The sequence below is a fragment of the Lampris incognitus genome, chromosome 21 (genome assembly GCF_029633865.1).
Source record: "Lampris incognitus isolate fLamInc1 chromosome 21, fLamInc1.hap2, whole genome shotgun sequence".
NCBI lineage: Eukaryota > Metazoa > Chordata > Actinopteri > Lampriformes > Lampridae > Lampris > Lampris incognitus.
The window spans coordinates 14748460-14776120 of NC_079231.1; the positions used below are offsets into that span (position 1 = coordinate 14748460).

The 27661-nt window shown below is 45.8% G+C and overlaps 1 protein-coding gene across 1 annotated transcript; it reads right to left on the bottom strand.

Annotated features, from left to right (window-relative positions):
• Window positions 1–9267: 9267 nt before the first annotated feature.
• Window positions 9268–21724, bottom strand: sts (steroid sulfatase (microsomal), isozyme S). Its single transcript, XM_056301399.1, has 10 exons — window positions 21658–21724; window positions 21060–21216; window positions 20697–20818; window positions 17810–17932; window positions 16624–17035; window positions 16145–16281; window positions 14943–15080; window positions 12166–12325; window positions 10745–10866; window positions 9268–10259 (listed from the first exon to the last, which is right to left on the bottom strand). The coding sequence occupies exons 2-10, from the start codon at window positions 21212–21214 to the stop codon at window positions 9904–9906; spliced, it is 1725 nt and encodes a 574-aa protein (XP_056157374.1). The 5' UTR covers window positions 21215–21216; window positions 21658–21724; the 3' UTR covers window positions 9268–9903.
• Between the last annotated feature and the right edge of the window lie 5937 nt (window positions 21725–27661).

Here is a 27661-nt window from a genome sequence, read left to right on the forward strand (position 1 = left end):
CCTCCGCCTATATTAGATGCACTTTCACTTGATGTTTCTAAAGATTGCTTGTGTTTTCGCCTTTACATGCAAAAGACTTGTTGCACTTGTGGCAACGAGCATTGTCAGCATCGACTCTACTGAAGTATAACCAGACTTTCGACTGTTTCATTCTCTCTCCACCATTGTCACTAAGAGCCGGCTCTGTGTGTGTGTGTGTGTGTGTGTGTGTGTGTGTGTGTGTGTGTGTGTGTGTGTGTGTGTGTGTGTGTGTGTGTGTGTGTGTGTGTGTGTGTGTGTGTGTGTGTGTGTCTCTCAGACAGAGGCAGAGAGAGCGGGTCCCACCCATCAGCTCTCACATACGACAGGCTCCGAGAGAGAGAGCTCTCTTCTGGATTGGGAATAGCGAAAATGCATCATAAACACGTCTTAATTTTACTGCAAATTAGAACCGACGTTGGTGAGATAAAAGGTGCAAGATAATGTTTATGTAGCCTAAATAAGTAGGAAATTAATTTTCTTAATTTCTCCAATACCGATAGCACAACTGTTAATGTCGGAGCTTGTCAATACTACGGTCTTTAGCACCAGTGCCCGTTTAATACCAGGTTTTGGTACCCATCCCTATGCGGGACAGAGGATCAGTTGCACAACACACTGAAATATATTTTGTCAGTCAACGCTTTACTAGTTTACTTCACTGACCAATCTAACAAACCACATCAATGGCGTGCCACAAAATTAAAAAAAAAAAAAAATCAGCAGTTAAGTTACCTCAGTCTCCTCCTTTTACCACCTTGTAGCAGCCCCACCTGTTGTTTCTGGCACTGCAAACACTTTTCTGGAATTTTGCCTCTAGTATGTTAATCCTGCAATGACAATAAATGGGATATGATGGTTTTATTATCCTTCAACCAAATATTTGCTGATTGTTGATAACTTTTAACCTACAGGCAGGTTAAGAAATTGTAAATAAGACACTAACCAATTGATTTAAAGCATCTAAGCTAGTTATGAACACAATGACTTTTGTGTGAGAATAAAATACATTTAGATAGGTGCCATCATTCAACTGTTCAAGTATGTGAATGCTGAGAAACTGTGTGTGCTGATAAGCTGTTGTAACACCATCATCAAAAAGTAGCAGAAAATAGCATTTCCACACCAATTACAAAAATAGAACATGATCAAACATACCCCTAGTTCCTTCAGAGTCAAATATTTCACTGTCTTGGCTATCTGTCAAACTGATTTGACTCCTGCTGTCCACCGGCCTCTTTCACTTTTCTGATGATTGTTGCCACACAAGCCTCATCTTGCTGGTCTCCAACTTCCCAGACAGTACTTCACCAATGAAGATGTTCCTGAATATTAATATGGGCATGAAATTTTTTGCATATAAATAACATATATTGGACATTCTATGTTCCAGTACAATATATATTCTAGAAATTACCAATATGCAACATTTTATTATGAATTGTTCAACTGCCAAAAGGTGTGACATCAAACACGATGTTTTCATGCAGGGAAGGACATCCAGACTGTGTGTGACAAGGAGCCAATAGATAAAAGGCATACCATGCATCATCATTATACCTATTTACTTATCTTGTTGTCTATATTACTGTAGCAGGGTTAGCGTTAGGTATTGTTTGGATTTTAATGATTCTGGTTCTGATTCTGCTTATCGATTCCGGTTCTTAACGATTCTCGATTCTGGGTCAAAACAGGTCACATTCTTATTTCATAGGGAAAAAAACTTATTTTCAAAAACCTTTACACAAGTAATATTCAGTCGTATTCATATTCACAATTGACTTTGTATGGTTTATGGCACCTGTAAATTAATTTCATACAGTTTAATTTGGTTGCTGTTATTAAATGATGATTCAATAATAATCCGTTCATTCTTTTTTCATTCACTGTACTTAACACTGAAACCCACCAAAATGACAACAAGGCAACAGTATAAAAAGCAATTAATTTATAGTTTAGGGAGCTGCAGCCCATTTTGATGAGAGAGAAATGAGAATGTCTGTGCGAACGTTCATCTACAAAAAATACATTACATTATTTGCACAAATTTGAGTTTTAGCAATTCGATCAAGTATAGCTAGTTTGCTGTCTTGCTATTAACAAGACAAACGTTATTCAATTTCACTTCCCCAAATGTGATAAGGTGCTGGCTGTTGGCTGACTGAGGAGGGCGAGGCAGGTGAGGGAGTGGGAAACCAGCACAACACGTTGAATACAGTACACATGTTGATTTGTATACCATGCTGGCGAAGGTGTTTTGTCAAGTTAGTAGTGCATCCTCTCCTGAACAAAATAAGTTTGGCACAGATGTTACACTGTGCCGACCAGTCATTTTTTAGAATAAAATGAAGCCACGCTTTTGAGCGCTTGCTGTGGTCCACGATAGCGTACGGCTCTGCCCAGACTCGTGTGCTCACTACTGTTATTGATCTTCCCAGAAAACAAAAAATAAAATATATTGCTTGAGCAGCGTCGTCCAGTCCAGAAAGATGACCAGTTTGTTGCTAAGGAGACAAGATGACATGCGTGCATTCAACTCGCATGACTACATGCACAACCATGCAGATGGACAGCCAGGTCCTGGTACAGAAACTGAAACTAGCGCGAGTTAAACTTGTTTAGGAACCACGCAGCAGAACGGAAATTAAACGTTCTTAATGAGTCCATTGGAATCGGATTTTGGAAGAACCGGTTCTCGAGACCCAACCCTAGCCAGAGGGTACCCAATCCTGCTCCTGGAGATCACGTGTCCTGCATATTTTCCATCTCTCCCTGCTCTTCAAAATAAACACACCCAATTACTTGGTCTGGAGATAGCGTCATCAAGCTCTTGATTGGCTAAACACGCCCGATTTAGCTGATGTGGTGTCGGTGGAGCAGGGAGCGATGGTAAATCTGCAGGATGGGGGTTCACCAGCAGCAGGGTTGGAAACCCTTTTGCAAATAATGTAGCATGACAACCAAGTTTAGCCTCACCTTAAATCAGACAACTGTAGAGCTTTATAAAAAATGTTTAAAAAAAACATTGTAAAAGTACTGATACATCATGTTTTAAGGAGGAGTGAAAGTTTGATTTGATTACCTCTGGAAAGTTTTGCTCATGGTAGCTCATGGAATTGGACACGGAGCTAGCAGCTGTGCTGGGTGGGCGGTGGAAGGAGAAGCGGACAGGATGGTGCGAGGGAGGAGCCCCTGCTGATTCTTTCCACAGTGGCGCTGTCACCGTGAAGCTCTGACGAGGAGGTCAAAGCAGACGAACACGCCATCAGGTCGGGGGAAAACGGCCATGTTGGCATCGTCAGTCAACTATACACTTTGCTTTTGTTTCTGTGACAGGTGTTTAGGAGTTTCATACCCACACACACACACAAACTTTGGCCTAGCTTTTAATGTACTTAGCAAGCAGCCTGATTGCGGCGGTAAAGAAGCTGGCTTCGCAACAACCTCAGTATGGATCTATATCACTGCGTTATTACCGTGGATTAACAAAAAAAAAAACATATCTGGAATATAACCGCTATTATCTCTGAGGTCGTGTCTTCTGGCTTTCGAGTAACCTTCTTGCTGCCGTGGAACAACTCAAAACTCTCCATTCCGATTGGGTTGGCACCTTCCATCGCGATTTTTTACCGTCTTCCATAATGGTCACTTCCGGTTCGCGGCACTTGCGTCCAATGAAAAAACGAAAAAACAAAATGTACCGCGAGCGCTTGTTATCCGTTTTTTTCCCATTGTAATTGGAGCACAAAACCGGAAATTGGAAAACGATTGCGTAAAAAGCAATTAATTGGAATTAGATTGGAAGTGGAATTGGAAGAAAAAAACCCCGTTTTTTGGTTTTTTTCTTTCTTTTCATTTTGGTTTTGGAAGACCATTGAAAAACAAGAGGGGTTTTTGTTTTTGTTTTTTTACGAATGATACATGGATTCAGTGTCTTGGCCTTTCCAGCATGATCCCATGAGCCACTGTCAAGGAGTATTAGGACTGAGGTTTTATTATTATTATTATTATTGTTGTTGTTGTTGTTGTTGTTGTTGTCACTGTTGATCGTCATGTCATCCACACAACTTTTAAAAGAGCAGTTTCTGTGCTATGACACATGTGGAATCCAGACTATCTACCACTGTGTCGGAGATATTAAGATAGCAGTTCAGTTGCTGATATACAACCTTCTCAGTAATCTTACTCAGGGAGGTGAGGTTGGAGATTGGCCTATAGTCACTGAGTACATTTGGGCCCAGGTTTTTTGGAAGTGGTCTAATAGGCAGCAGTTTTCATGCGATGGGAAAGACACCAGTCTGGAGAGAACAGCTTACTATTGAAATGTTGCCTTTAAAAACATTTTTTTTAATACAGATTTAAAAAAGGATGCTGGGAGTGGATGAGAGGGTTGGTTGAGGACTTGAGTAGATTTATAACATCAGTAAGATCTCTGGAGTCCACAGTGGAGAATTGCTTGAGGCCGTCAAAACGCAATGATGGAAGTATGTCATAATTAGCAGTGAAGTTAGTAATTGGGATATTGGGCCTGATGTTGAGAATTTTGTTGCTGAAAAATGACGCAAGTTCATTACATTTGGCGGTTGAGAAAGCATCAGAAGGAACATCAGGGGAGGGGTCGATGACTTTATTAATGGGTGGGGGGATGTTTTGGATCGTTTTTGTGGTTGTTGATAAGATTTTTTCTGGCCTGTTTCAAGCTTCTGTGGTTTTTGCAGGTGTTTTTGAAAATGTCCTGGTCAAGGTGCAGCTTTGATTTTCTCCACCTCTTCTTATTTTTTTGGCAGTCTCTTTGGAGCTGCTTTATGATCTCGGCATTTCTCCACGGGGCTTTACATTCACTAGAGGTTTTTTTTAATTATTTTTTTAGATCCTTGTAGTGCAGCATTATTGATACTGTCTAACACAAGGGAACTAAAGCGATCGACCAGGTCATCACAGCTGCTGCTCTCAGATAAAGGCAACAAGGAAGACTTTGCACCAATAAAGTAAGTTTGTAAAAACTGCAGTGATGTTTCGCAGAAATGCCGTTTCTTGACGTGTCTACTGGGGATAACTCGATCAGCAGCAAGCGTGCAAAGAAGAAAACACAGTAATGGTCTCACGGTGCAACATCACTGACAGTGCTTACTCTGAAATCAGGAAGTACCCATGGAAATGACAAGGAGTATGTGTCCATGCTGATCCATTGGCTCCAAAACATGCTGGGTCAGGTCAAACGACTGCAACAGCTCATTAAAACACTGTGGTGGACACTGTGGAATTATTGATGTGAATGTTGAAATCACCAAAAATAATTACTTTGGGGCAGTCAATACAGAGATTTGACTGCAGATCTGCAAAGTCACTCATGAATGCAGAGTTGCATTTAGGCGGTCGGTACATAATCAGAAGCAGGGCCGACAGGTCACATTGCAGATTGGCAGCAAGATATTCCAAGTGAGACCTGAAGACAGTTTACAGTCAGAAAAAAAATGGCTGCTATGCCCCTACCTCGTTTGTCCTGCCTTGCAGTGTGCAGAAGGTTGTAATTGGATGGTGAAGCATCACGCCGTGTAAAGAAATTATTTGTATCTGGCCATGTTAAAAAGAAAAAAAAGCTTCAAGGACATCTTCAATAAGTTTGCTGACCATAAATGACTTATTGGTCTGGGAACGGACATTCAATATGGATTCAATCATATGCAGAAATCATTTGCAATGCATTTCAATTTGCTTATGTCCTTAAGATGTCTTTTATTAGAGGATCAAGGACTCGCTATAAATTGTAAAGAGGGGAATGAAAGACTGAGCCTTGTATGGTCGAGCTTCAATCTGATTACAACCATGACAACAGAGATTCTATGCATTTTCCTCACCTGTACATGGCTGAGTCTGCACTTGATGAAAAGCAGTCATGTGTGAACATGGACTCTCCATCAATTATCTGAGAAGGCGTTAAATTTCTGCTGGTGGGGGGAAAAAATTACTTCACATACACATACACTTCACAGGAAGTACATACTGCTGTCTTCGAACTTGGAAGGCCCTCTAGGACATGGATGGAGTGCCTATACTTTGAAGTGGTAGCTATAGAAATTGACGTTTCGGCTCTACGGGTGCTCTGCTCTAGGGGCAATGGCTGTCTTCCCCCACCCTTACCCCATGCATCAGGAGACGTGAGCAGGGTTTCTCATTAGTCTTCCAGCGTCTGACCTGCAGCAGGAGAGCCAAACCTCCCTGGGGAGGTGGGCTGTACCCTGTGAGGATACAGCCTGCTGTGCACGATGGACAGAAGCAAAAGCAAATGTGAACTATCTCCATGAAGGCAAGCTATGGGTGCTTGAATGCCTCCAGTTACATCATTCTCTACACCACGGTCAAATTCATTGGTTCCTCTGCTTACATGCAAATCACATACTGTATATTCCTGGAATCTCAAAGTTAGTTGAACAGAATGAGACCTACGAGACTCATAACAGTTCTCCAACAGCCTAACAGACAAAGAACTGCCCTTTCCCTATAGATGAAAAATAAATCTAATATTAGAAACCATTAACACATACATTACAAACCTGCACAGTCTATGGGCATTTCCCTCACCAGGTATTACCCAAGACTACTTGCTGTTCCCCATAATGAGGCATGAAGCTCAATTAAGGTCTCTCTTTAATTTACACCTTCCGCCCAAGGTTAGAGATTCCCAAGCTTATGGTTTTATATGTTGTCAAAGCCCCTCCTCGCCCAAAAGATGTGTAAAAGCACACAAGAGGGGACTGTCGTTTGGAAAGTTATCGGCTAATGGAGCCCGTTTGGGGCCTGTAATGATGCAGCTGCTTACCTCACCATAAACAGCAGCTCAGAAGAGCGCACACCTACATCTGCTGCACATCAACAGAGACAAGGTGCGTGTAAACCTTTATCAACGTTATGTCCTGGCCGGCCTTTTCTCTCAAATGCTAACTGCCTGTGTTGACAGCGGATCAACATCTTGCCTCGATGGATGCTTTTCCACAATGAAGTGGCCTTTCAGTGCAACAAATGACTTCCGACTGTCTGTCTCAGCATGAAAGGCAGACCCCGATATTAAACTTTGACAGCTGTGTCCAAACAGCCCTGTTATGGATGGGCGTGAGGCGTGCAGACGTCGGCGGGGCTGTGATATACAACCGGCATCCCTTCCCCCTGCTGGCGTCGGGGCTGCTGAGGGGCCGGCCGCTGTGCACCATGAGCCAAAGCTAAACGCTTGGGTCAGGAAGGGAGATAAACAGCTGGTCCCTATCAGAGCCAAGTCAGCGGCCGAATCACTATCACCGATCATCTGATGTGATTACAGGCCCAGCGCCGCAACCATTAAATGCTCTTGCCGCTGCAGATTTGATGGGCCTATAGAATGACTTCTCCCCGAATATCACTCATAAATCATCACCACTGGGACTGGATTAGCAGCCGATTCCATAGGTTGGGGGCTTGCATATATTTTCAATCTGATAAAAGAACCAAAAAAAACCCAAATTTATTTACATAACAGTGATAAAATGTGTGTTATTAGTGCAACACTTGTTTAAAAATCATCACATAGATGCAAAAGACTAAATGCCACACCAGGTTTTGGAAAGACGGCACTGGTCTTTTCTGAGTAAAGGACTACAGTGTAAACGGTGTGGGAGCAGCTTTCAAATTCAATCAAAATTCTTCCACGGTAGCTTACTGGCAGAGAGCTGTTGATTCAGAAGCATTGTCCCGACCTTGTCCCGGCTCTCTTATGGCAACGGGGCTGTTGAAAGAGTCCGAACCTCCTCAAATCTCAAACAGAGATAAGCTGGATAATGAAAAAAGAAGAAAAAAGGAGGGGCTCTCTTTATCAGAAACTATAAAAGCAGTAAAACAAGAAAATGCTTGCCTGCTTGACAGGGCACACTTGTATGCAAAAAAAAGAGGAGAAAAACAACTTATCAAAGCAAATGTAGCTGTTGTATTTCAGTTTTATGAGTTAGATGAAAGAATTACCAGCATATAATTGATCATTTTTAACACAGCAATACCAAAAAAACGTCAGTGTTTGACTTGTTTTCTGCAAGCAGTTGAAGGTTTGCATGACACCAGAGGAAATAGGACACTGTGCTCATGTCCAGGGTCAGAGAGGTGAAAGGTCAGCTGAGCAAAAACTGCAGTAAAATATTTCAACTTCAAATAAATTGGTGCAAATTACAGGCCTCCAGGGACAATTTAGTACGACCGATTCACCAGAGTGACCTACGTGTCTTTGGGCGGAAACCGAAGCACCTGCAGGAAACCCACGCAGAGGATGACCTGGGACGACCCCTAAGATTGGACAACCCCGGAGTTCGAACCCAGGACCTTCTCGCTGTGAGGCGACCGCGCTAACCACTGCGCCACCATGCCACGGCTATTACTTTCCCTGAAGTATTATTTTGTAAATGTTGGAGCAAATTTGGAAGTTGCATAACATACAGCTGCTTATGGAGTACGTCTTTGGTGATTACGCCTAACAATTAACTGGGCATACCAGAAACTATGACAATGAACAGTACTGTATATACTCTCACCATCGTTAACTTTTAATTGTAAGTATGTTGTCTTGTGCAGACATTCCCCTCACAGTGTGTTGCGGTCGGCACAGAGGGGTTATACGAGTTCAGTCGTGGGCTTCAAATAATCCCGAAAAAAAAAAAAAACAGTTCAAAATGTTTGAAGTTAATCCCTATTCCTCCCTCGTCGCTCATGTAGTGCATAGTTAGGTATCATTCTCACAGTTATCCATCCTTTTCTTCACACCGGACACACAGCTTCAGCCTGTCAACTGGAGTTCAACGCAATTAATGGGGGACAGATCCGCAATCCTCATTCAGTGCGGAAAAAAGCACCCCACGGTGCAGTCAAAGCTACCATGATGCTCCAGCAATCAATCATGGTGAATTCAAGCGGTTCTTTTGAAAATTAAAAGTTGTTTTTTTTTTTTGGTTGGTTGGCTATGGTCGTTTCCTTGTTACCTCCTGCAACACAGCCTGCAAGACTAACTCCGATGTGGCACTGCAAAGCAAACACTAAGAGGGAATTTAGCAATTAAAATGACTGTAAATTTGTGAAATGACCTCTCCGCTTCACTATGACTGATTGCTGTGGCGTCATGTTAGTTTTGGCTTAACCGTGGAGTGTTTTTGTTGGCACTGGACGAGGATTGTGGATTTGTCCCCCATTCATTTCATTGAACTGTAGATGATAAGCTGGAGCTGTGTGTCCAGGATGAAAGAGAAATGATGGATCTCTTAGAAAATGAAACCTCCCTCTGCACTACATAAGCAGTGAGTATAAAATAGGGATAGACTTCAAAAAATCCAAACTAGTCCTTTAAACAACCACAAGGTAAAGACGTCGCTCTGGTCCGGGTAGTGTGGCGGTCTATTCCGTTGCCTATCAACAGAGGGATCGCCGGTTTGAATCCCCGTGTTACCTCCGGTTTGGTCAGGCGTCCGTGTCTGTGGGTGGAAAGCCGGATGTGGGTATGTGTCCTGGTCGCTGCACTAGCGCCTCCTCTGGTCGGTCCGGGCACCTGTTTGAGGAGGAGGGGGAACTGGGGGGGAATAGCGTGATCATCCCACGTGCTACTTCCACCCAGTGAAACTCCTCACTGTCAGGTGAAAAGAAGCGGCTGTATCAGAGGAAGCATGTGGTAGTCTGCAGCCCTCCCAGGATCAGCAGAGGGGGTGGAGCAGCGACCGGGACGGCTCGGAAGAGTGGGGCAATGGGCCGGATACTGTTGGGGAGAAAAAGAGGGGGAAAAATCCACACAAAAAAAAAAGAGAAAAAAAGATAGTTTTGTCCCCGTTGTAGCCAATAGTCGTCAATTTATGATTAATTCGTGGCAATAGGAGTTGCAGGACTTTAGTGGTCATCATGCAAACATCTGCAGAGCTGGGCCAATGAGGAGCAGCAGGGCTGAAGCCAGGGCTTCCAGACTAGGTTCCCGACGGACATCTGGTTCTCCACGGGCTCCACCGAGTTTCGGTGGCGCTCAACGGCCTCTCCCATTGCTGCCAGGACGGCGTGGAAGGTCGGCTCGGTTGCGGGGGTCAGGGGTGTGGTCTCTGACGGGTCCCTGGAGAGGTCGAACAGCAAAGGAGGGTTGTGGTAGGTCACATAGCCTGCCGAGCAAAGGCAGACCTGCGTATGGGAGCAAACCGTTTCGTTCTCCGGGTAGAAGTCGGGCGTGAAATAAAAGGCTTTCCAAACAGCGCTGCCTGCGAAAACAATTAAAAGTTGTGTTTAATGATCAAGACTAGCCAGCGATTACCCAAGATGGTGTTTTTGGGCCCCACACATTTTCTCATCAGCGCAAAAAGTCTTGTTCTTGTGCAATACTAAAGTGAAGACTGAATAGTAGAGCATCACTATATGAGGATTTTACCTTTTGTGAATGCCAGTTCTTGCTTTTTGCATTCTGTATAGAAAGATAACCACTAAAGCTCAATCAGATTATTAGATATTTCAATATTTTCCGCTGAGTAGATAACTCCTATTGTTAGATGATCTCTACTTTTGAAAGAAATTGTTCGTGTCCTTGTACCTTAAGTATCCCGCCAAGACAAACTCCTAGCGTGCACAAACACACTTGGGTGTCGTTAATATTTGAACATTTTAATTTTGCTGATATTTCCATAATTCAAGCTCTGTTTGCTGGTAATAGTCTGTTATGCAGTTCAGCAGGATGAATGTAGAGACTCACTGTTTCTGGGGTGCCACCGGACAGCGTTTAAGTAGGCATTGCAGTAGTGGAAGAGAAACTCGTGGTTTGACCTCTCCGCCTTTCCCTGAAGCAGCGCCATGAGGTCATGTCCATCTATCTCTCTGTGGCGAGGGAGACAAACAGAAAAAGATCTCCAAGTCACCAACGTCACATCCAGCCACGGTGGCTGTAGCAGTCGTTGTTTTAAGCTACTGCTGCGTCATCCTTAAAGGTCCTTACCAGTGCTGTTACACGCTTTAGCCCATTTACTACACAGTGCATATAATTGACATTTCTGCTTCTCATTTTCCTTTTTGGACACATCTTTCCTTCCTTTAAAGGTAAGCACAGGTTTGCATTCAGTTCAGTATAGTACGAAAATCAGCTTGCAGAAACTTGAAACTTGCTTGAGATACTAGGTAGTCCCATCACAGTGAACATTTAGCCGCCATTATTTCTTTGTCGAAATTACAATTATTTTTTTTTTGTCAGTGTTACATTATCACTACAGGATAACACAGCTGAAAGTTAGGATTGATTTGAGGAGTTGCACTTTGCTGTAGGTCACAACACATTTAAAGATGCCCACACAACAGAATGTGTCTCCACCAGAAAATAGTCCCTGGGAAAAAAAGATTGTTTTCCAAATAAAATTCAAACTTAAAGACTTCTTCATGGCAACAGAAACATTAGCCAGAGAACTTATACAGGCTAAAACATGCAAAAACTGAGCATCCGGGTGGCATAGCAGTCTATTCTGTTGCCTACCAACACGGGGATCGCCGGTTCGAATCCCCGTTACCTCCGGCATGGTCAGGCGTCCCTACAGACACAATTGGCCGTGTCTGCGGGTGGGAAGCCGAATGTGGGTATGTGTCCTGGTCGCTGCACTAGCGCCTCCTCTGGTTGGTCGGGGCGCCTCTCTGGGGAGGAGGGGGAACTGGGGGGAATAGCGTGATCCTCCCACGCGCTACATCCCCCTGGTGAAACTCCTCACTGTCAGGTGAAAAGAAGCGTCTGGTGACTCCACATGTATCAGAGGAGGCATGTGGTAGTCTGCAGCCCTCCCCGGATCAACAGAGGGGGTGGAGCAGCGACCGGGACAGCTCGGAAGAGTGGGGTAATTGGCTGGATACAATTGGGGGGAATGGGGGCGGGGGGGGGGGGAGAAACATGCAACAACACCAGTATGGCCCTTTAAATACTGTATTCTTCAAATTGCACACTTCTCTCTACAGCTAACAGTTATACTCGCTGTGAACACATTATTTTTTCTCTTTCCTGCCATTTTATCTTTCCCAGAGGTGATGAGCACCCACAGAGTCAGTCTGTGCTGTCCTGTTGTCTCCTAGATTCTGAATTATAGTTGTTTTGACTGAGATCTATGGCAGACGTGCTGTGGCATGGTGGCTCCGGCTCACCTGTCATCAGGGACGGTGGCTCCGGTTAGACGCACAACGGTCGGGAAAAGGTCCATGTTGCTGGTGGGTTCATCTACCCACTTACTAGCGGGCAGCTTCCCGGGCCAACTGAGGATCCCTGGGACCCGTATGCCTCCTTCCCAATTTGTGGACTTCCCTCCTGCTCATGGGAGAGAAGAAGAAGACGAAAAAGAAGACGTTGAGCCGGTCTCATATATCATTCATACATCAGCTCGTCTTGTGTTGAAAGGTTGGTGGGTCGGTAACTTAGGGAAAGTGCTTACCGCTCGCTGAGACAAAAGAGCATAGCAAATAGCTGCTGGCTTACAAAGCTCTCGGTGCTGCCTTTCAATCAAGTCTGCAGTGCCAATACAAGAGGATTACATCGAATCTGAGAGTATATTGACAGGACTGCAAGAATCATTGTCTGGCAGCCCTTTTTGAAACACTGACTCAAGCTGACGGCTTCCTTTGCTGGGGAAAAACTTTCTGGTCCAAGTTGACTGTAGCTCTGAACAGATGCTAGCGTACCTGATGGAGGTTCTGTACTAAGGTGAAAGTGTGGTCCTCCACAACATTTAATCCATCGAAGGCGGTTATGACGGTCCTATTTGGGTTTGAGGAAAGGTTTAAAAGACAATTTACCATCAAGTCATTCAAGATAACACAAATCTTTTCTAGTCACCAACACCACCTTTTCACCATTTCCCTTTCGTTTAGCTAATCCGGTATTGTCTACTATTGCATGTTACATTAAAGGAGCTCTCAGATGCTCCTCGCAGGTTGTTAAAGCAGTGTTAGATGTCAAAGAGAGTACAGAGAGTACTAATTTGTGGGTAACTGTCAGTTATTTTCTCAACCATCAACTGTCCTGAGGCTACACTATAACATGACACCAGCGAGCATCACCATGTGGCCGGACAGGGACACAAAACTGCCATTTTGGTGTGTTCGCCAATTCATACATTTGAGGGTATTGTCATATGGTGTCATCACGTATTACCCGACACACTGAAAAATGCTTTACAGCAGTTTATTTATTTCATGTATATTTTAATATTCATGAGGTCTAGCTGTAATGCTACCACTGCCACACTGCAAATTGTGTTCTCATGAGGTCAGGAGGCCCAAAAAAACTAGAGTAGGATACCAGTTAATATGGGTTTTAATGATTACTTACCTGAAATTTATGTGGGGATATTTTAGTTCTTTGTAATAAAAATTTTTTTGGGGGGAGGGGGGTTCCCCCTTTTTCTCCCCGATTGTACTTGGCCAGTTATCCCACTCTTACGAGCCATCCCGGTCACTGCTCCACCCCCTCTGCCAATCCGGGGAGGGCTGCAGACTACCACATGCCTCCTCCCATACATGTGGCATTGCCAGCTGCTTCTTTTCACCTGACAGTGAGGAGTTTCACCAGGGGGACGTAGCACGTGGGAGGATCATGCTATTCCCCCAAGTTCCCCCCTGAATAGGTGCCCCGACCGACCAGAGGAGACATAAGTGCAGCGACCAGGAGACATACCCACATCCGGCTTCCCACCTGCAGACACGGCCAATGTGTCTATAGGGACGCCCAACCAAGCCAGAGATAACACAGGGATTTGAACCGCCGATCCCCGTGTTGGTAGGCAACGGAATAGACCGCTACGCGACCCAGACGCCCTCAACAGATGTACTTTTAGTGTGGTTGTCCTACCTGGGCTTTTTTCAAAAGCCAGGAAGACATCCAAACAGTGCACCAGCCGATCCAACAGAGGAGAAGGACAACAGCTGTCTAAGCGTAAACCAGTGGTGATTCCATATGTGTTGGGAGTATTGGAAAAGCTGAGACGCGTATTTTCCAAACGCCTCAACTCAGTTGCTTTCAAACCCCAAAATACGCTGCACCAGAAATTGGTTCGCCCCAAGGATCGGGTCCCCTGACACCAGCAGAGCAATATAGTGTACGCTGTTAAGTGCCGGGAGGATTGCCATGACTTGTTCATTGGGGAAACCAAACAGACGCTGGCCAAGAGGATGGCACAACACAGGGGAGCTAATACGTCAGGCCAGCACTCCACCCATCTACAGGCAAGTGGCCACTCTTTCAAGGATAAGGATGTGCACATCCTTGATAGGGAGGAACGCTGGTTTGAACGGGGAGTCAAAGAGGCCATCTATGTGAAGAGGGAACGACCATCCCTGAACAGAGGGGGGGCTAAGAGTACCATCTGTCACCATCTTACAATGCTGTGATTGCAACTATTCCCCAATCCTCTGTGAATATTACACATGGCCAGTGTAACTCTAGTTAATGCTCACGGCAATTTGCATATGAAATTGACCATTGCTTTCAGTTGTTATGCCACTGTGTTGTTTATAAGGGTGGGGATACCTGCAGTCAGTTGAGACTGAAGAGGTCACTTAGATGAGTGATGAAACGTTTCTCTCAATAAACGTGTCCAGATGAACTGATTCAACTTTCTGTGTGACATTTTTTTTAGTATTTTAGCCCAACAGGTTCCCAGTCATTCTGAGTCAATCTGCACTTTCCGACTCACCAATACCTAGCGGCATAGGCTATATTGCAGGTTCTATGTATGTATATCTATGGGAGATGTTTGGCTAGCTCCCAAAGATGCTTTTTACACAGTTGTTGATTTGTAATCAGCATGTTTGGCTGCACGGTTGCACTGGACTTTCCATTTAACCTCATTGTGTAGTAACATCAGCGCTTCAGCAACAATACGCACATTTGCCACTGGCAAAAACCGCCCAGTGAGCCCACCCTGTACCTTTATAAATGCCGCTCCAGCCTCTGTGGACCTCGCCTCTGGATGAGATTTCCTCCAGATGAGGCCCCTGGTCAGAGGTCAGGTACACCAGTGTGTTTTCCCTCAGCTTCAGTCTGTCCAGCGTCTGCATGATTTGACCTGAGAACAGACAGGGCAGAGTTGAGCGGAGGTAAAATAACAAATGCCCCAGCAGCTATGTTAACCAGTAATGGTGTGAGATAAAGCCTAACAAGCGCTGGTCGCGTGCGGCCTGGGGTTACCTATGGAGTAAACTGAATAGTCGAAAAAGTGATTTTTAAGTAAATACTTGGTAATTCAAAATTCAAATTTGTTAAATTCACCAAAGTTAAATGTAATGTATTTCAGCCTCAGGGACGACCCACAAATTGAGTTGAGTTATTCAAATTGCGGAGATTGAAATGTTTAACAAATTACGTTTTTGCTGAAGAGTTTGAAGTTACACATAGCTTCGGCTGCACAAGCATCATACCTTCTCCAATAAAATACGCTGGAGCAAAACAGACTGTAGAGTTCCCCAATTCAATTAGGCTCACAAAGGCCAGCAACAACAGTCAACAGGCAGTCCTTGAATTTCTGATGTAATTCAGGAAGAATAGAAGTAACGACTTAGTACGATATGCTGTAATAACACAAGTAGGATGCGAATGGAGTCTTTACAAAATGACTCCAACAAACCCCATACCAACAAGGTAGGCAAAAGAAAATCATCCTTAATATTTAAGCAAGAAAAATGTGAAAATGCAAACATTTTAAACAAAACTTGAAGCCAGACTATGCTACGACTGACATATAAGCTGTCCCTTTCCGTTGAAAAATAAAAAGCAAAATAAAATAGCGCCCCTCAATAAGAAGGCTAGGAGACGCCGGCTGGTTTCGCCAGCACTTTATTAGCAGCGGTACACAGGCTAACCGCTTGGCTCCGCGCTTATCATCTAACTCCGCTCCCCAGAGCTAACGGGAACAACAACACAAACGTTCTCCCTAGCTCCCATCACAGGGACGCCATCTCACCCAAACCACCTCCATAGGCAACTGACAGTGACTGACAGGCCCCACGGCCTCCAAGCACACAACGTGCTCACTGACAACCCGGAAACCCCAGCAACCTCAACAAACAGTCCAAAACCAACAGGTCACTCAGTCCGTTACAATATTAATAAAATAAAGCATCCTGCACTCACCTACACTCCAATCCACCTCTTGGACGGCGTCGCCATAGATACCGTGGCCACTCCTCCCCCGAAACGGAGCGGACGCAAACATGGCCGTGTGCACCTGAACGAAGGACAAGAAGAGCAAGAATGGCCTCTCTGAGTTCCTGAGGGGGGGGGAAACACCCAGCCCTGTTTCGTTACTAATGCCAAAAATAAGTCCAATGCAACGATTTACATCTTAATCTTTTTTTATTTGTACTTGTCAGCGGGCATTTACAGTCATAGGAAAGAGAGTGGAGACGAGGGAGCCACTTAACTGATTTAGGAGGTTTATATTATTGCTTACATATGTTTTATATGCAATTACTTTTCCCCTAGTTTGTAGAAATTGCTTCTTTATGAAGCATTATCTGAAAAATACACGACTTCTATTTAGACTTACTCAAGCAGACGTTGTATATGCCAGGCAAAATGAAAAGCCTTGTAGTACAAGTGTGGAAATATACCTTTCTATGAAGTCCATCGCTTCATGCGTCATCCTTTGTGTCAGGTTTTCGCTAACATATGGCTGCTCCACGACCTCGTGGTCCCTCATAAGCAAACAGTTGAAGTTAGGGAACGTTGTGAGAAAGGCCATTAAGAGCCCCGCGACCGTGGCGGACAGCAACACCAGGCCCAGGACCAGCGCCCTCCGAACCGTCGCCACACCCGCGTAATGGATGAAGGCCACGGTGAGCACGGCCACACAAAACGTGCCAAACAGTATGGGTGGGAGTTCAGAGAACACCGTGCCATGGCCCGGCTGGCAGTCCCGCAAGTTGGTCACCGTGAGTCCGTAGAAGTGGTCAAACCCATGGACGCTGGGGTGGTGGCAGTGATCGTTGCTGTTCTCACAGTTAAGACCCAGGTGCCATTTGCCTGAAAGGAGAACAAAATGATGGGGGAGGGGGGGAAATCACAGTTTCAAGTCTGCAAACAAAGCAACATATGACAAAAGCATTGAGCGCTGATTTCATCACATCTTACTTCTTTTTTTAAACAATTAAATGCAATTGATGAAATGTACACCCGTGGGGGTAGCGTTTACCAGCTAGCATTAGGTTTGAAGGCAAACAGACACCCTGCAGTGGTCACCAATCTGTTAATAATTCACATTTCCATTAATACCGATGGGCAATTTAGTGTCTCTGATTCACCTGCCATGCATGCATGAATGAACGATGATTTATTTCGAACATGTAAATAAAGTGATCAACAAATCCACACATCAAACTCAGTGAACAAATCTCTGTATGCATCAGATTATTTGTTACGTGTTTGAAAGGAGTAGGAGGAAGTATACACTTATTTTTTCCTACCCCTTCTCACCTACTCTTAAATTAATCCAGCTACTATACATTTCAGACTCAATTCCCACTGTACTGTATAGTTCAAATTCAATGCAAGTTGTGCTGCACAATACAAACTCAAGTACTGTGAAAAATAGGAGGAAAAAGAAACTGCCATGCATGTCAAAAGATTTTAGATATATAGTGGAAGGAAACCGAAGCAGCAGCAGGAAGCCAACAGGTACACTGGGAGAGCATGCAGAGTCTGCACAGAAGGCCTGGGACCTTCCTCACTGTGAGGCAGCGGTGCTAATCTCTAAGCCATAGTGTTAGCTCATGCATAATTAATGATAAATGGAGCCACCTATCAGCGCCGTCTCATAGCCTTGTTGTTTTGCAATCTTGGCGAAGGAAATCTCTCGGCTCGGGAGGCCGCCAGAGGATGCAGAGAATAAGAAGACTCCAATTCTTCCTTTGCTAACCATACCTGTCCCAAGAAAAACAAACATCAAAAAACAAACATCAAAAACACAATATCTAGCATTCACAGTGTTTGGTGTATTTAAACAATAACATAGTATACTTTCACATACTGGCATGCTAATTCTTACAACACAAGCTATATGACATTATTATATATGCACATGCAATGGCAAAGGAACAAGATTCATATTCTGCTTGCAGTGCCGGGGGAGGACAGATACAGGTACGCCAGTTAACAGAAGGTATACACCCTTCTCTCTTCTTTAAATATTGTAATAACCTCTAGTCCTTCACGACTCATGTAAGATCTGGATAAAACCAGTCAAACGCCAAACATTAACTTCAGCTATTGTTTTTTTTTTAAGGCAGCCAGTTGCCCATGTACCTGTCTACCTGTGTTACTGTCATAGATGTATGTCTTGTCTCATTACATCACTTGTGAATGATACTTAGTGTGTTTGTAGATGAAAATCAGCTTGATCTGATGCACAGTGCATCACAACACTGTGAAAATTAACATTTTAACTGTGAACTGACCCTGTTGCACAAATCTAATGGTAATACTCAATAGCAGAATGTAACTAAGTACATTTACTCGAGTACTGTACATTAGTACAAACTCAAGGTACTTGTACTTTCCGTGTGTCCATTTTATGCAACTTTATACTTCTACTGCACTACATTTCAGAGGCAAATATTGTACTTTCCACTCCACTACATTTGTCTGACGGCTCATCTAGTGAAAACCATGTCTCTCCAAATTTGGTGATTTTGATTCGATAGTCTGATACGCCGAAGGATTAGGTGTTCCTTTATGGGTTGAGCAAATACTCCTACTTCTTAAGCTAAAGAAACTATTTAAAAACCCTCTTGGATTAGATGGAAAATGGGTTATCACAAATTTGAAAACGGCTGTTTTTCTGAGCTCATGAAAAGTTGACTTTTCAGAGACACGTGGTTCTCACAGGACATCGACCCTACAAACATATGATGATGTTATAGAATATGATGCATTGCATTAGATTAAACGACCAAAAGTATATAAAGTAGTTAAAATTAGCTAAACCTTAAAAATCTACGGCAGTAAAATGCAACATACACATTACTGCAGCAGTAATATTCAGAAATCAGGAACCTTTATTTGTCATTTCATTTCATGTCTTTGTGTGCATGAAATGAAATGAAACGAAATATCGTTTCCCCAGCCCACAGCAGTGCAACACAGACAAAAAAAACAAAGCAACAAAAAAACATATCCAATCTATAACACATATATCCAAAACTACAAAAAAAACTACCAAAACTACAAAACACATACTATAGCCAACATAGCCCCAAAAAAAATTTTTTTCCCCCACTGTCCAAGAGAGTGAACACCAGCCAGGATGACAGTTGGAACTGCCGGTCTGCATGGGCTAGCAGTTAGCTTAGCCTCCCCCACTTCCGCGTCCTGTCAGACCGCCCTTGGTGCGTCCTCTTCGGGCACAGCTCCAGGCAGGGCCGTGGTCCCTGGGCCACAGGACACAGCAGACCAAGCTCTCCCTGCCGATCCACCTCCAGCTCTCCCAGCCATCAAACGAAGACAGCTTAAGATGCAGACGCGGACGCAGACACTGCATGGACAGTACTGGGTGAGGCTGTCGCACCGCTATCTCCCCACACCGGAAGCGGGATATTAATCCATGTAATAGCATAGGCTGGGACAGGGATCATTTTTCTGCAGAATGAGTAATTTTACTTTTCATACTTTAAGTACATTTTGCTTACTTTTACTTAAGAAAGGTTTTGATTGCAGGACTTTTATTTGCAGTGTAGTATTTCTATAGTATGGTATTAGTACTTTTACTGAAGTAAAAGATCTGAATACTTCTTCCGCCACTGATAATGATGATAATAAAGAAAGTGAAAACGGAGACGAAGAGATGTTTTCCAGTACAGAGCAACAGTCTCCAGACTGGGTAGGTAGTAATTGGCAGTCTGCTTAGTGGAGGACTGATAAAGTTCACCTAAGCTTCTCCATCCACATGGACTCACTGACTTTATGTGGATGGGTGGTGGGGTACTTGCTAAGGGGTGCAGCCAGGGAATTTGATCAAATCAGCCTGTGTTCAATAAAACTCAATGTGACGTAGAGATTGCATCGCTTAAAGGTTCGGTTGAACGTCGTGTCACATATGTAAATACGAGTGTGTTTTGCATGAAAATGTAAAAAAATTCAAATTACCTGTGTGTGCTAGCTTAGTCAGCTAAAAAAAAAATCACTTTCTGATTTCCAGTATCAGAATGATTTTGACTGTTCAGCATATTCCAACTGTTACACGCCGTCTCCCTCAGAAGAAGATCGACCCATGGGGGTTTTAAGTAGTTGAGTCTGAGCTTTTGGAGCCAGGCAAGATCGCATACAAGGAATTTGACTTGGTACATTGCTCTCAGTTACACGTAACATATACGCTTGCAGACAAGCAAGATAGGAGATGTGTAAATTTGGGGAAAAGCTAAGTGCAAAGTTAAACATCAAAAATTAAATATGATAGGTATTAAGCAGTAAAAAAAATATGAGTGCAGATGCAATAATAAGCAATATCATTTATTAGCGGTGTAAGAGAACAGGTGTGTGCTGTAGGTAGGCTATGACATGACCAGGTACCGTGATGTATGAGGCATGCAGGTTTGCGCAGTAGTGAATAATGTTGCACGATCCTGTGAATGAAACTGCACCAGACACCGCTGCACAGACCAACTATATGAGCAGGATTAAATGCACTGGCCTGATCGTATAGGGTAGCGTCCAGTGAGGAAGGCTGCCCTGCTGGGCGTGCAGAGGGGTGCCGCTGCAATGTGGTGTGTCAGCCTCACGCCCTCCTGGGCCAGCCGGTCGATATGGGGAGTGCTGAAACAACAACCCATTATCAGCAATAACACCACCTTTTAATGTGAATTCAGTAACAATAGGAACGTGTGCATGGTGGCGTTCACCTACTGGCTCTCAAAAAACTCTCAATGACATGCGCCCCCCCCCCTCCCCCAAGTCTTGCAGCAGAATTCAGAACTGCAAGTCAACAGCAGGACCAAATGAACTGTATGCAACAAAAGAAATAAGGTTCACGTAGACATGTTCTTCAAGTTATTACCTCAAGGTAGCGTTGCCGTAACAGCCCAGGTCCCCGATTCCCAGGTCATCCACCATCATCAGGACAAAATTGGGCTTGCTGTTTTCCAGAAGGAAGACAGAGCGTGCCTCTAAGCACAACAGAAGTAAGTAGGGTGGGGGCCACGCACATTTCATTTCTGTCATGAGGGAAATACTGCAGGATTAGAGACAGCCAATAGAGACAGACAACAATAACACGTTTTATTTGCAATGCACTTTTCATTAGAAGCAAATCTCCAGGTGCTGCAGAATACTCCAGCTGCACAAAAAAAAGAAGAGAAAAATACAAGAATGCACAGAAAACAGACACAAGCTCAAGGAAGTGACGCTTAGATAATGCACATGGATATTTTCAATCGATTCCAATATGTAGGTGTTCACCTACAAACCTCAGTGTTTTGACTAGTTCAAGGAGACATGTCGAAAACACACACACACAGGTCGATAGAGAATCCATGTGTTATGAACTTCAAGTCGAGGTCGATGCTGATTGCAGAATAGCATCAGGAGAACAACATGGCACATAGATTCCCATTTTGAGTTTCATGCTAGTTCAGTTCAGAGCTTTACTTCTTTACCTGACTTCGTCGACGGTTCAGTCAGGCGTCCCGGCTGCTGAGTGCATGTGTCCAATGTGACACACACTCACACTCACACACACTCACACACACACACACACTCACTCACTCACACACACACACTCACTCACTGGGCTGCAGACCCGCCGATCCCAGTCGGGGATGTTGTCCAAACACAACGAGGAAGCGTCAACTTGTGCAACTTCCCCGGCTGCCACGTGAGAGGAGTTGAGCATTTTCATTGGCTGTTCGTGCATAAGCGACTTTAAAGTGGCGCATGCATGTACAGTCTGGCACCGTGCACGGGGCATATTTCCTCCCTCCTTCGGTCCCAGTCACATGTTTTTGGTGATATCAAAAAGTCTCATTAAGTTGTCAAAAAAAAAAAAGGAGAAGAAAATGTTTGTCTATATTCTTTGTGGATTCTTCGATCCAAAGGAAGACCGGCTATCCTTTGCTCTCCGAAACCTTTTCCAAATCCCTGTCCGGGCTCTGTGGTGCCGTGCCAGACGCTGCCTGGTCGTCGGACCCAATGCATGTATGGAGAAATACTGGCATCTGTTGCATGGGACCTAAATTGCAGGACATCAACCCCTTCAGAGAGAGAGAGAGGGAGAGAGAGAGAGCGTGCGTGCGTGAGCGTGCGTGAGCGCGCGCACGTGTGTGTCGGTATCTGACCCCCTCTCTAATATCTCTAATATAACTTGGACCTCGTGTGTACTCACAGGGTGTGCATGCGAACGCCTGCACTGGATCCACGTGCATGTGCCCCTTGATAACACGCACCGTATCATCAAAAATAAAATAGAATAAAATAAAAAAAACAGCACTTTGCCTCTTTGTTATCGGGCTGCCACGGACCCGGACATGATAGGAGTCTTCATTAGTAGTCAAGTCACATTGCCCCGGGTGTCTCCGGCTCCCTCTGGGCACCATACTTAAAAACACTACAGCTCTCAAGGCTGTAACTATCTGATGCTTCATATGTGTGTGTGTGTGTGTGTGTGTGTGTGTGTGTGTGTGTGTGTGTGTGTGTATATATATACATATACATATACATATATATATATATACACACGTATATATATATATATGTGTGTATATATATATATATATACGTATGTATATATATATGTGTGTGTGTGTATATATATATATATATGTATCTATCTTATTCTCTTTCTTTCAAGGCTCATTAAGCGTCAGCGCCGTCACTCACTTGTGCAACAGAAACATGCAACCGGCACGTGTTTGTTGTGAGCCACCACTTCTGGTGGAGGTGGTTTTTGAAGTCGGTTCTCGTTTTGTGACCGTGCACCGTTATTAAACCCTGTGTGGAATCAGGTGCACCGCCTGCACCGCCTGCGCCGCCTGCGCTCAGGTGCATGGCCGTGGGTCACACACGGAGCCCATCTTCAGCTGGATCTTGTCGAATGCGACTCGATGATTGCAGGTTTTCTTCGTTCTTCTTCGTCAACATTGCACATTTCTAATGTTAAGATGGCGACGCGTCGTGATGTGTGTCGCCTGTGCAAGTCTGCCGGTGTTAAAGTGGAGGGCTGGAAATGTCCCCCAGGCCCAGCAGTACAGACCACCCCAGATAGCAAAATTGCTGTGGCCCAGACCCGTCCCACACTGACACTTTCTTCCGGCCCACATACCACGTGGAATGATGGCACGCCTGGGCCACTCCTGTTTGCCAGATCTGGGCCAGAACCGAGCCACAGCAATGCCCCATGTGCCACATATTTGCCAAAGGTGGCCCACATTTGATTTGTTATATTTGGGCCATATTCACCATTTACCACACGGGCCACTTCAGGGTCACATCCAGATTACATGGAGCCCAGAGCACCACGTCTTTTCCAAAAATTGCCCACATGTGATTTGGCATGTTTGGGCCATATTTGCTATTATGCATGTGGGCCACTTCAGGCTCACATCCGTGTTGTCAGGGCCAGAAGAAGGCCATCAGTGCCGCATCATTGCCTGAAGTGGCCCACATCTGGATGCTATCTGGGACCGGTCCAGGTGGGGTAGTTTGAGGGTAAATCAGCCGACCAGTGGTACACAGCCACTCCAGGATTTCTGGGGTTCGATCCGTCCAAATCATCACCTCACCGCCCGGCCAGAGACCAGGGAAATCGCACCACGTTGTAACATCTGTAGCTGCGTTATTCAAAAGAACTGCGTCTGACCTTCAAATCTCGTTTCTTTGGTCCGTCTTTCTGTACTGACAGGAGATCTGACAGGAGAAAATGTCCCACAATTGGCTCATAATCATCTAATTACAGAAAGGCGACGAGCGAATAACAGTCAGCCTTCCAGATGTTACTGAAAAACATTTTTCCTCAGGATCCATTTTTTTACATCGCATCTGATGCATCGATTTCCCCGTCTTTCCCCCATTTACCGTCATCTCTGCAAACTCCAAACCAAGTTATCCTACCGCCGCCCTCTTGGTCTGAGCGTCCGTGTCACTAATTGGGCCTTTATGCAAATGAGGGAGCTACGTGTTTGGTACATTTCTGCGACAGGCTGACGTACACTGCTACCAAATCCTGCTTCACGTTATTGTGCTGACACTGCTTTTGAAAGACCTGCCATGGGGGGAAACGTCATTGGGGCGCCGCAGACCACCAGCAGGGGGCAGTGTTGCAGAGCAATCCAAACGAGGGCATTTTGCTGTCAAAGGTCAATAATGAAATAAGCAAATATATGGATAAGGTGCTTGTTCTCTAAAACGCAAGACGCAGCCATTTTGAAAGGGATAAGACTATTTCCTGCATGGACAGACGATGCGACGCATGCATCCGGCTTGCTAAGACAGCATTGGCGTCCAATGTCGACAGGTCTCAGCGGACCCGACTCAACGCAGCGCTCTGCACACGAGCAGGATTACACATTAACCGAAGGTAGGAACCCTTACACCTGTCAATCCCACTTTTCCTGCAAATCTTGCAGATCTGCCCCCCGTCACCGCACCCCCCACCCCAAGCCTCGCCCCCCGAGGACCAGGCTCTTATTTCTCATTTCCCTCTGACACATCTACTCAACACCGTGAGATTCAGGGGCATCCCCCATATCTCTCTCGCCCCCTCCCTCCCTCCCTCCCCCCCCCCCCCCGGGCTCTGTTTCATGCCGCTGACCGGTCCCTTGTGTCAACAGATGACCTGTCAGAGGAGTATCTGGCAGCCTGGAGCTCCCTCGGGCCCCCCGTCTCTTGCTCTGAGCTCCAGCCGTGTCCTCGGCCCACCCAAGATGATCACTGAGAGCCCCAGTATCAAATTGTTCGAGTCCCTCGAACAATTTGATACTGGGGCTCATTTGTTGCTCGTTGTCCGTCTGTCTTATCTGACTGCCTACCTGCCTTTTACCACCCTCAACACACACGCGCACACACACACGCACACACACACACACACACACACACACACACACACACACACACACACACACACACACACACACACGCGCCCCCCTGTGAGATCCTCTTTCTCCTGAATGGTGACAGCACACCTGGGTTTAACGGCCTGGGTGGGTCATGCACACACAAAAAAAGAAGAAGAAGAAGAAGAAGAAGAAGAAGAAGAAGAAGAAGAAGAAAGTACTGACAGACTAATGGCAGGGATGTTCCCGGCACCCTCTTCACTTATACATTTTCAGCCCAGCGACACCGACAGCGGCGCTGTAGCCACCGCCGCTTCTTGTTGTCGCCTGCATTTGTCTGATAGAAATCAGCTTTGGAGCTCGTGGCTCAAACCCGGTGACGCGATTAAAGCATGTTTACATCCCGCCAATGTTCCTATAGGGGGGGAAAAGGGTGGGATAAATTGCTCTGCCTCAAATTGTTAGGGTTTTTTTTTTTGGATGCCTCTTCATTTGACACTCTCGGCAAGGGGAAAGGCTTTGAAAAGGAAAATGATGAACAAATGCGTCTGCTGCTGTGAGCCGCGGCACAGCGCCGGAGCCTCTGATTGGCTTCACGGGCCTTTCCTGTCGGAAAGTGTATATATATATATATATGTGTGTGTGTATAATCAAAAATGCTCCCCGAGAAACCTAATTGAAATTACGAGACTCTGCTTTGCAGCCGAGACTGTGGTATTAGTGTGTAGTGGGCGACGCCTGTGAAGTAGGTATACATATTTCATATGAAGCCCCCTCTCCCTCCTCCCCCCCTCCTCCCCCGGAACAAAGTCTGGGGCTATTTTTGTGGTTGCGGAGTGCAACTGAAACTGAGCACGGGCACGCACACACCGTAGGTCAAAGGCATGAAAGACATCCACAGCCCCCGGCACTTTTCGGAGGGCTGCGCGCGTGTGAGGCGCCGTCAACAGAATTAGGCCAGGGCGTGCACGTGACAACGGCGGGGGGGGGGGGAGGAGGAGGAGGAGGAGGGTGGTACAGATGCACGTGCACAAGAGTCAATACAGCATTGCTGGGCTGCATGTGATAAAGAAGAAGAAGAAGAGAGGCTGCTTAAAACACAGAACCCCCTGTAGGCTTTTAGACTATTAGAGCAAAACAGTTTGAAGACGCTCTCACCGCCAACGCCGCAGAGCTGGGACAGACCTCGCCACGCTCGCGTCAAAGTCGAGAAATATCTTCTTTCTTTTTTTTGACAATATTTTATGTTCACGACTTCACGTCGGGTGCAGCAACGGACGAGTTGCAGCTCTTCTCCTCCCCTGGACGCTCGGCCGTGTCGCAGGCTCTGCATTCGGCTCAGCAGCAGCCTGGTGTTATATATTGGACATGTTGGAGGGGGGCATTCAGAGGCCCGTCCCAAATACATTAGTTGGGAAATTGGTACTGATGTTGCAGTCAGTCTCAGAACGCAGAATGATTATCCGGCACGTTGTCACTCATCTGGTTTCTCGGGCGTGAGAGCTCTATCCATCAATGCCGCCACGAGGCATCGTCGATAACGAACAGTGAAATGAATATGACTGCTCTCCTATCACTGGTGCGTCTCCTTTAGGAGGTGGACACCTCATCACGTGTCTTTTGACAGGGATAAACCGATTGCTTCCCGTCAGGACTGTGCTATCTGTAGTCAGGGTGGAGAAGCTTCTCTTGGATCGCCCCCTTGTGGTGGAGAAGCTTCTCCTGGATCGCCCCCTTGTGGTGGAGAAGCTTCTCTTGGATCGCCCCCTTGTGGTGGAGAAGCTTCTCCTGGATCGCCCCCGTGTGGTGGAGAAGCTTCTCCTGGATCGCCCCCTTGTGGTGGAGAAGCTTCTCCTGGATCGCCCCCTTGTGGTGGAGAAGCTTCTCCTGGATCGCCCCCTTGTGGTGGAGAAGCTTCTCCTGGATCGCCCCCTTGTGGTGGAGAAGCTTCTCCTGGATCGCCCCCTTGTGGTGGAGAAGCTTCTCCTGGATCGCCCCCTTGTGGTGGAGAAGCTTCTCCTGGATCGCCCCCGTGTGGTGGAGAAGCTTCTCCTGGATCGCCCCCTTGTGGTGGAGAAGCTTCTCCTGGATCGCCCCCTTGTGGTGGAGAAGCTTCTCCTGGATCGCCCCCTTGTGGTGGAGAAGCTTCTCCTGGATCGCCCCCTTGTGGTGGAGAAGCTTGCGCGTACCAGCGATCCCAAGAGCGATGCCGTCCGGAGCTCGGCTCCTGGTAGGGCCACCCAGGGTGGGTAGGTCACCGTGGAGGTTCCAGACGAAGCGCGATCCAACAAAGACCTCAACGGCGGAGCTGGTGGAAGATGTCTTCAGGTCACAACGGCAGTGAAGGCGGGGGAAGGCTGCAACAGAGGATGGTCCCCAATCGTCTTGGTTCTCCAGGCCATTGGACTCTGGCCACCCCCTGCCAAGGACCGTGTGGTGGCTGCAGGCGCATCAGCCACTCCATGTAAAAAGCTGTCATGCGCAGGCGTCCTCCCATTATGCGGCTCCGGGATCGGCCTCTACGCCCCCCTGGAGACCCAGAGGGAGGACCACGGGCGGCACGGTGGCGCAGTGATCAGCACTGTCGCCTCACAGCAAGAAGGTCCTGGGTTCA

Coding starts and splice junctions, on each gene's coding strand:
- sts (XM_056301399.1), bottom strand. CDS start 21,214: ATGAAATGTGCGTGGCCCCCACCCTACTTACTTCTGTTGTGCTTAGAG. Junction 20,819..21,059: donor TACGGCAACGCTACCTTGAG/GTAATAACTTGA, acceptor TTGTTGTTTCAG/CACTCCCCATATCGACCGGC. Junction 17,933..20,696: donor ACGCTACCCTATACGATCAG/GCCAGTGCATTT, acceptor TTCTTGGGACAG/GTATGGTTAGCAAAGGAAGA.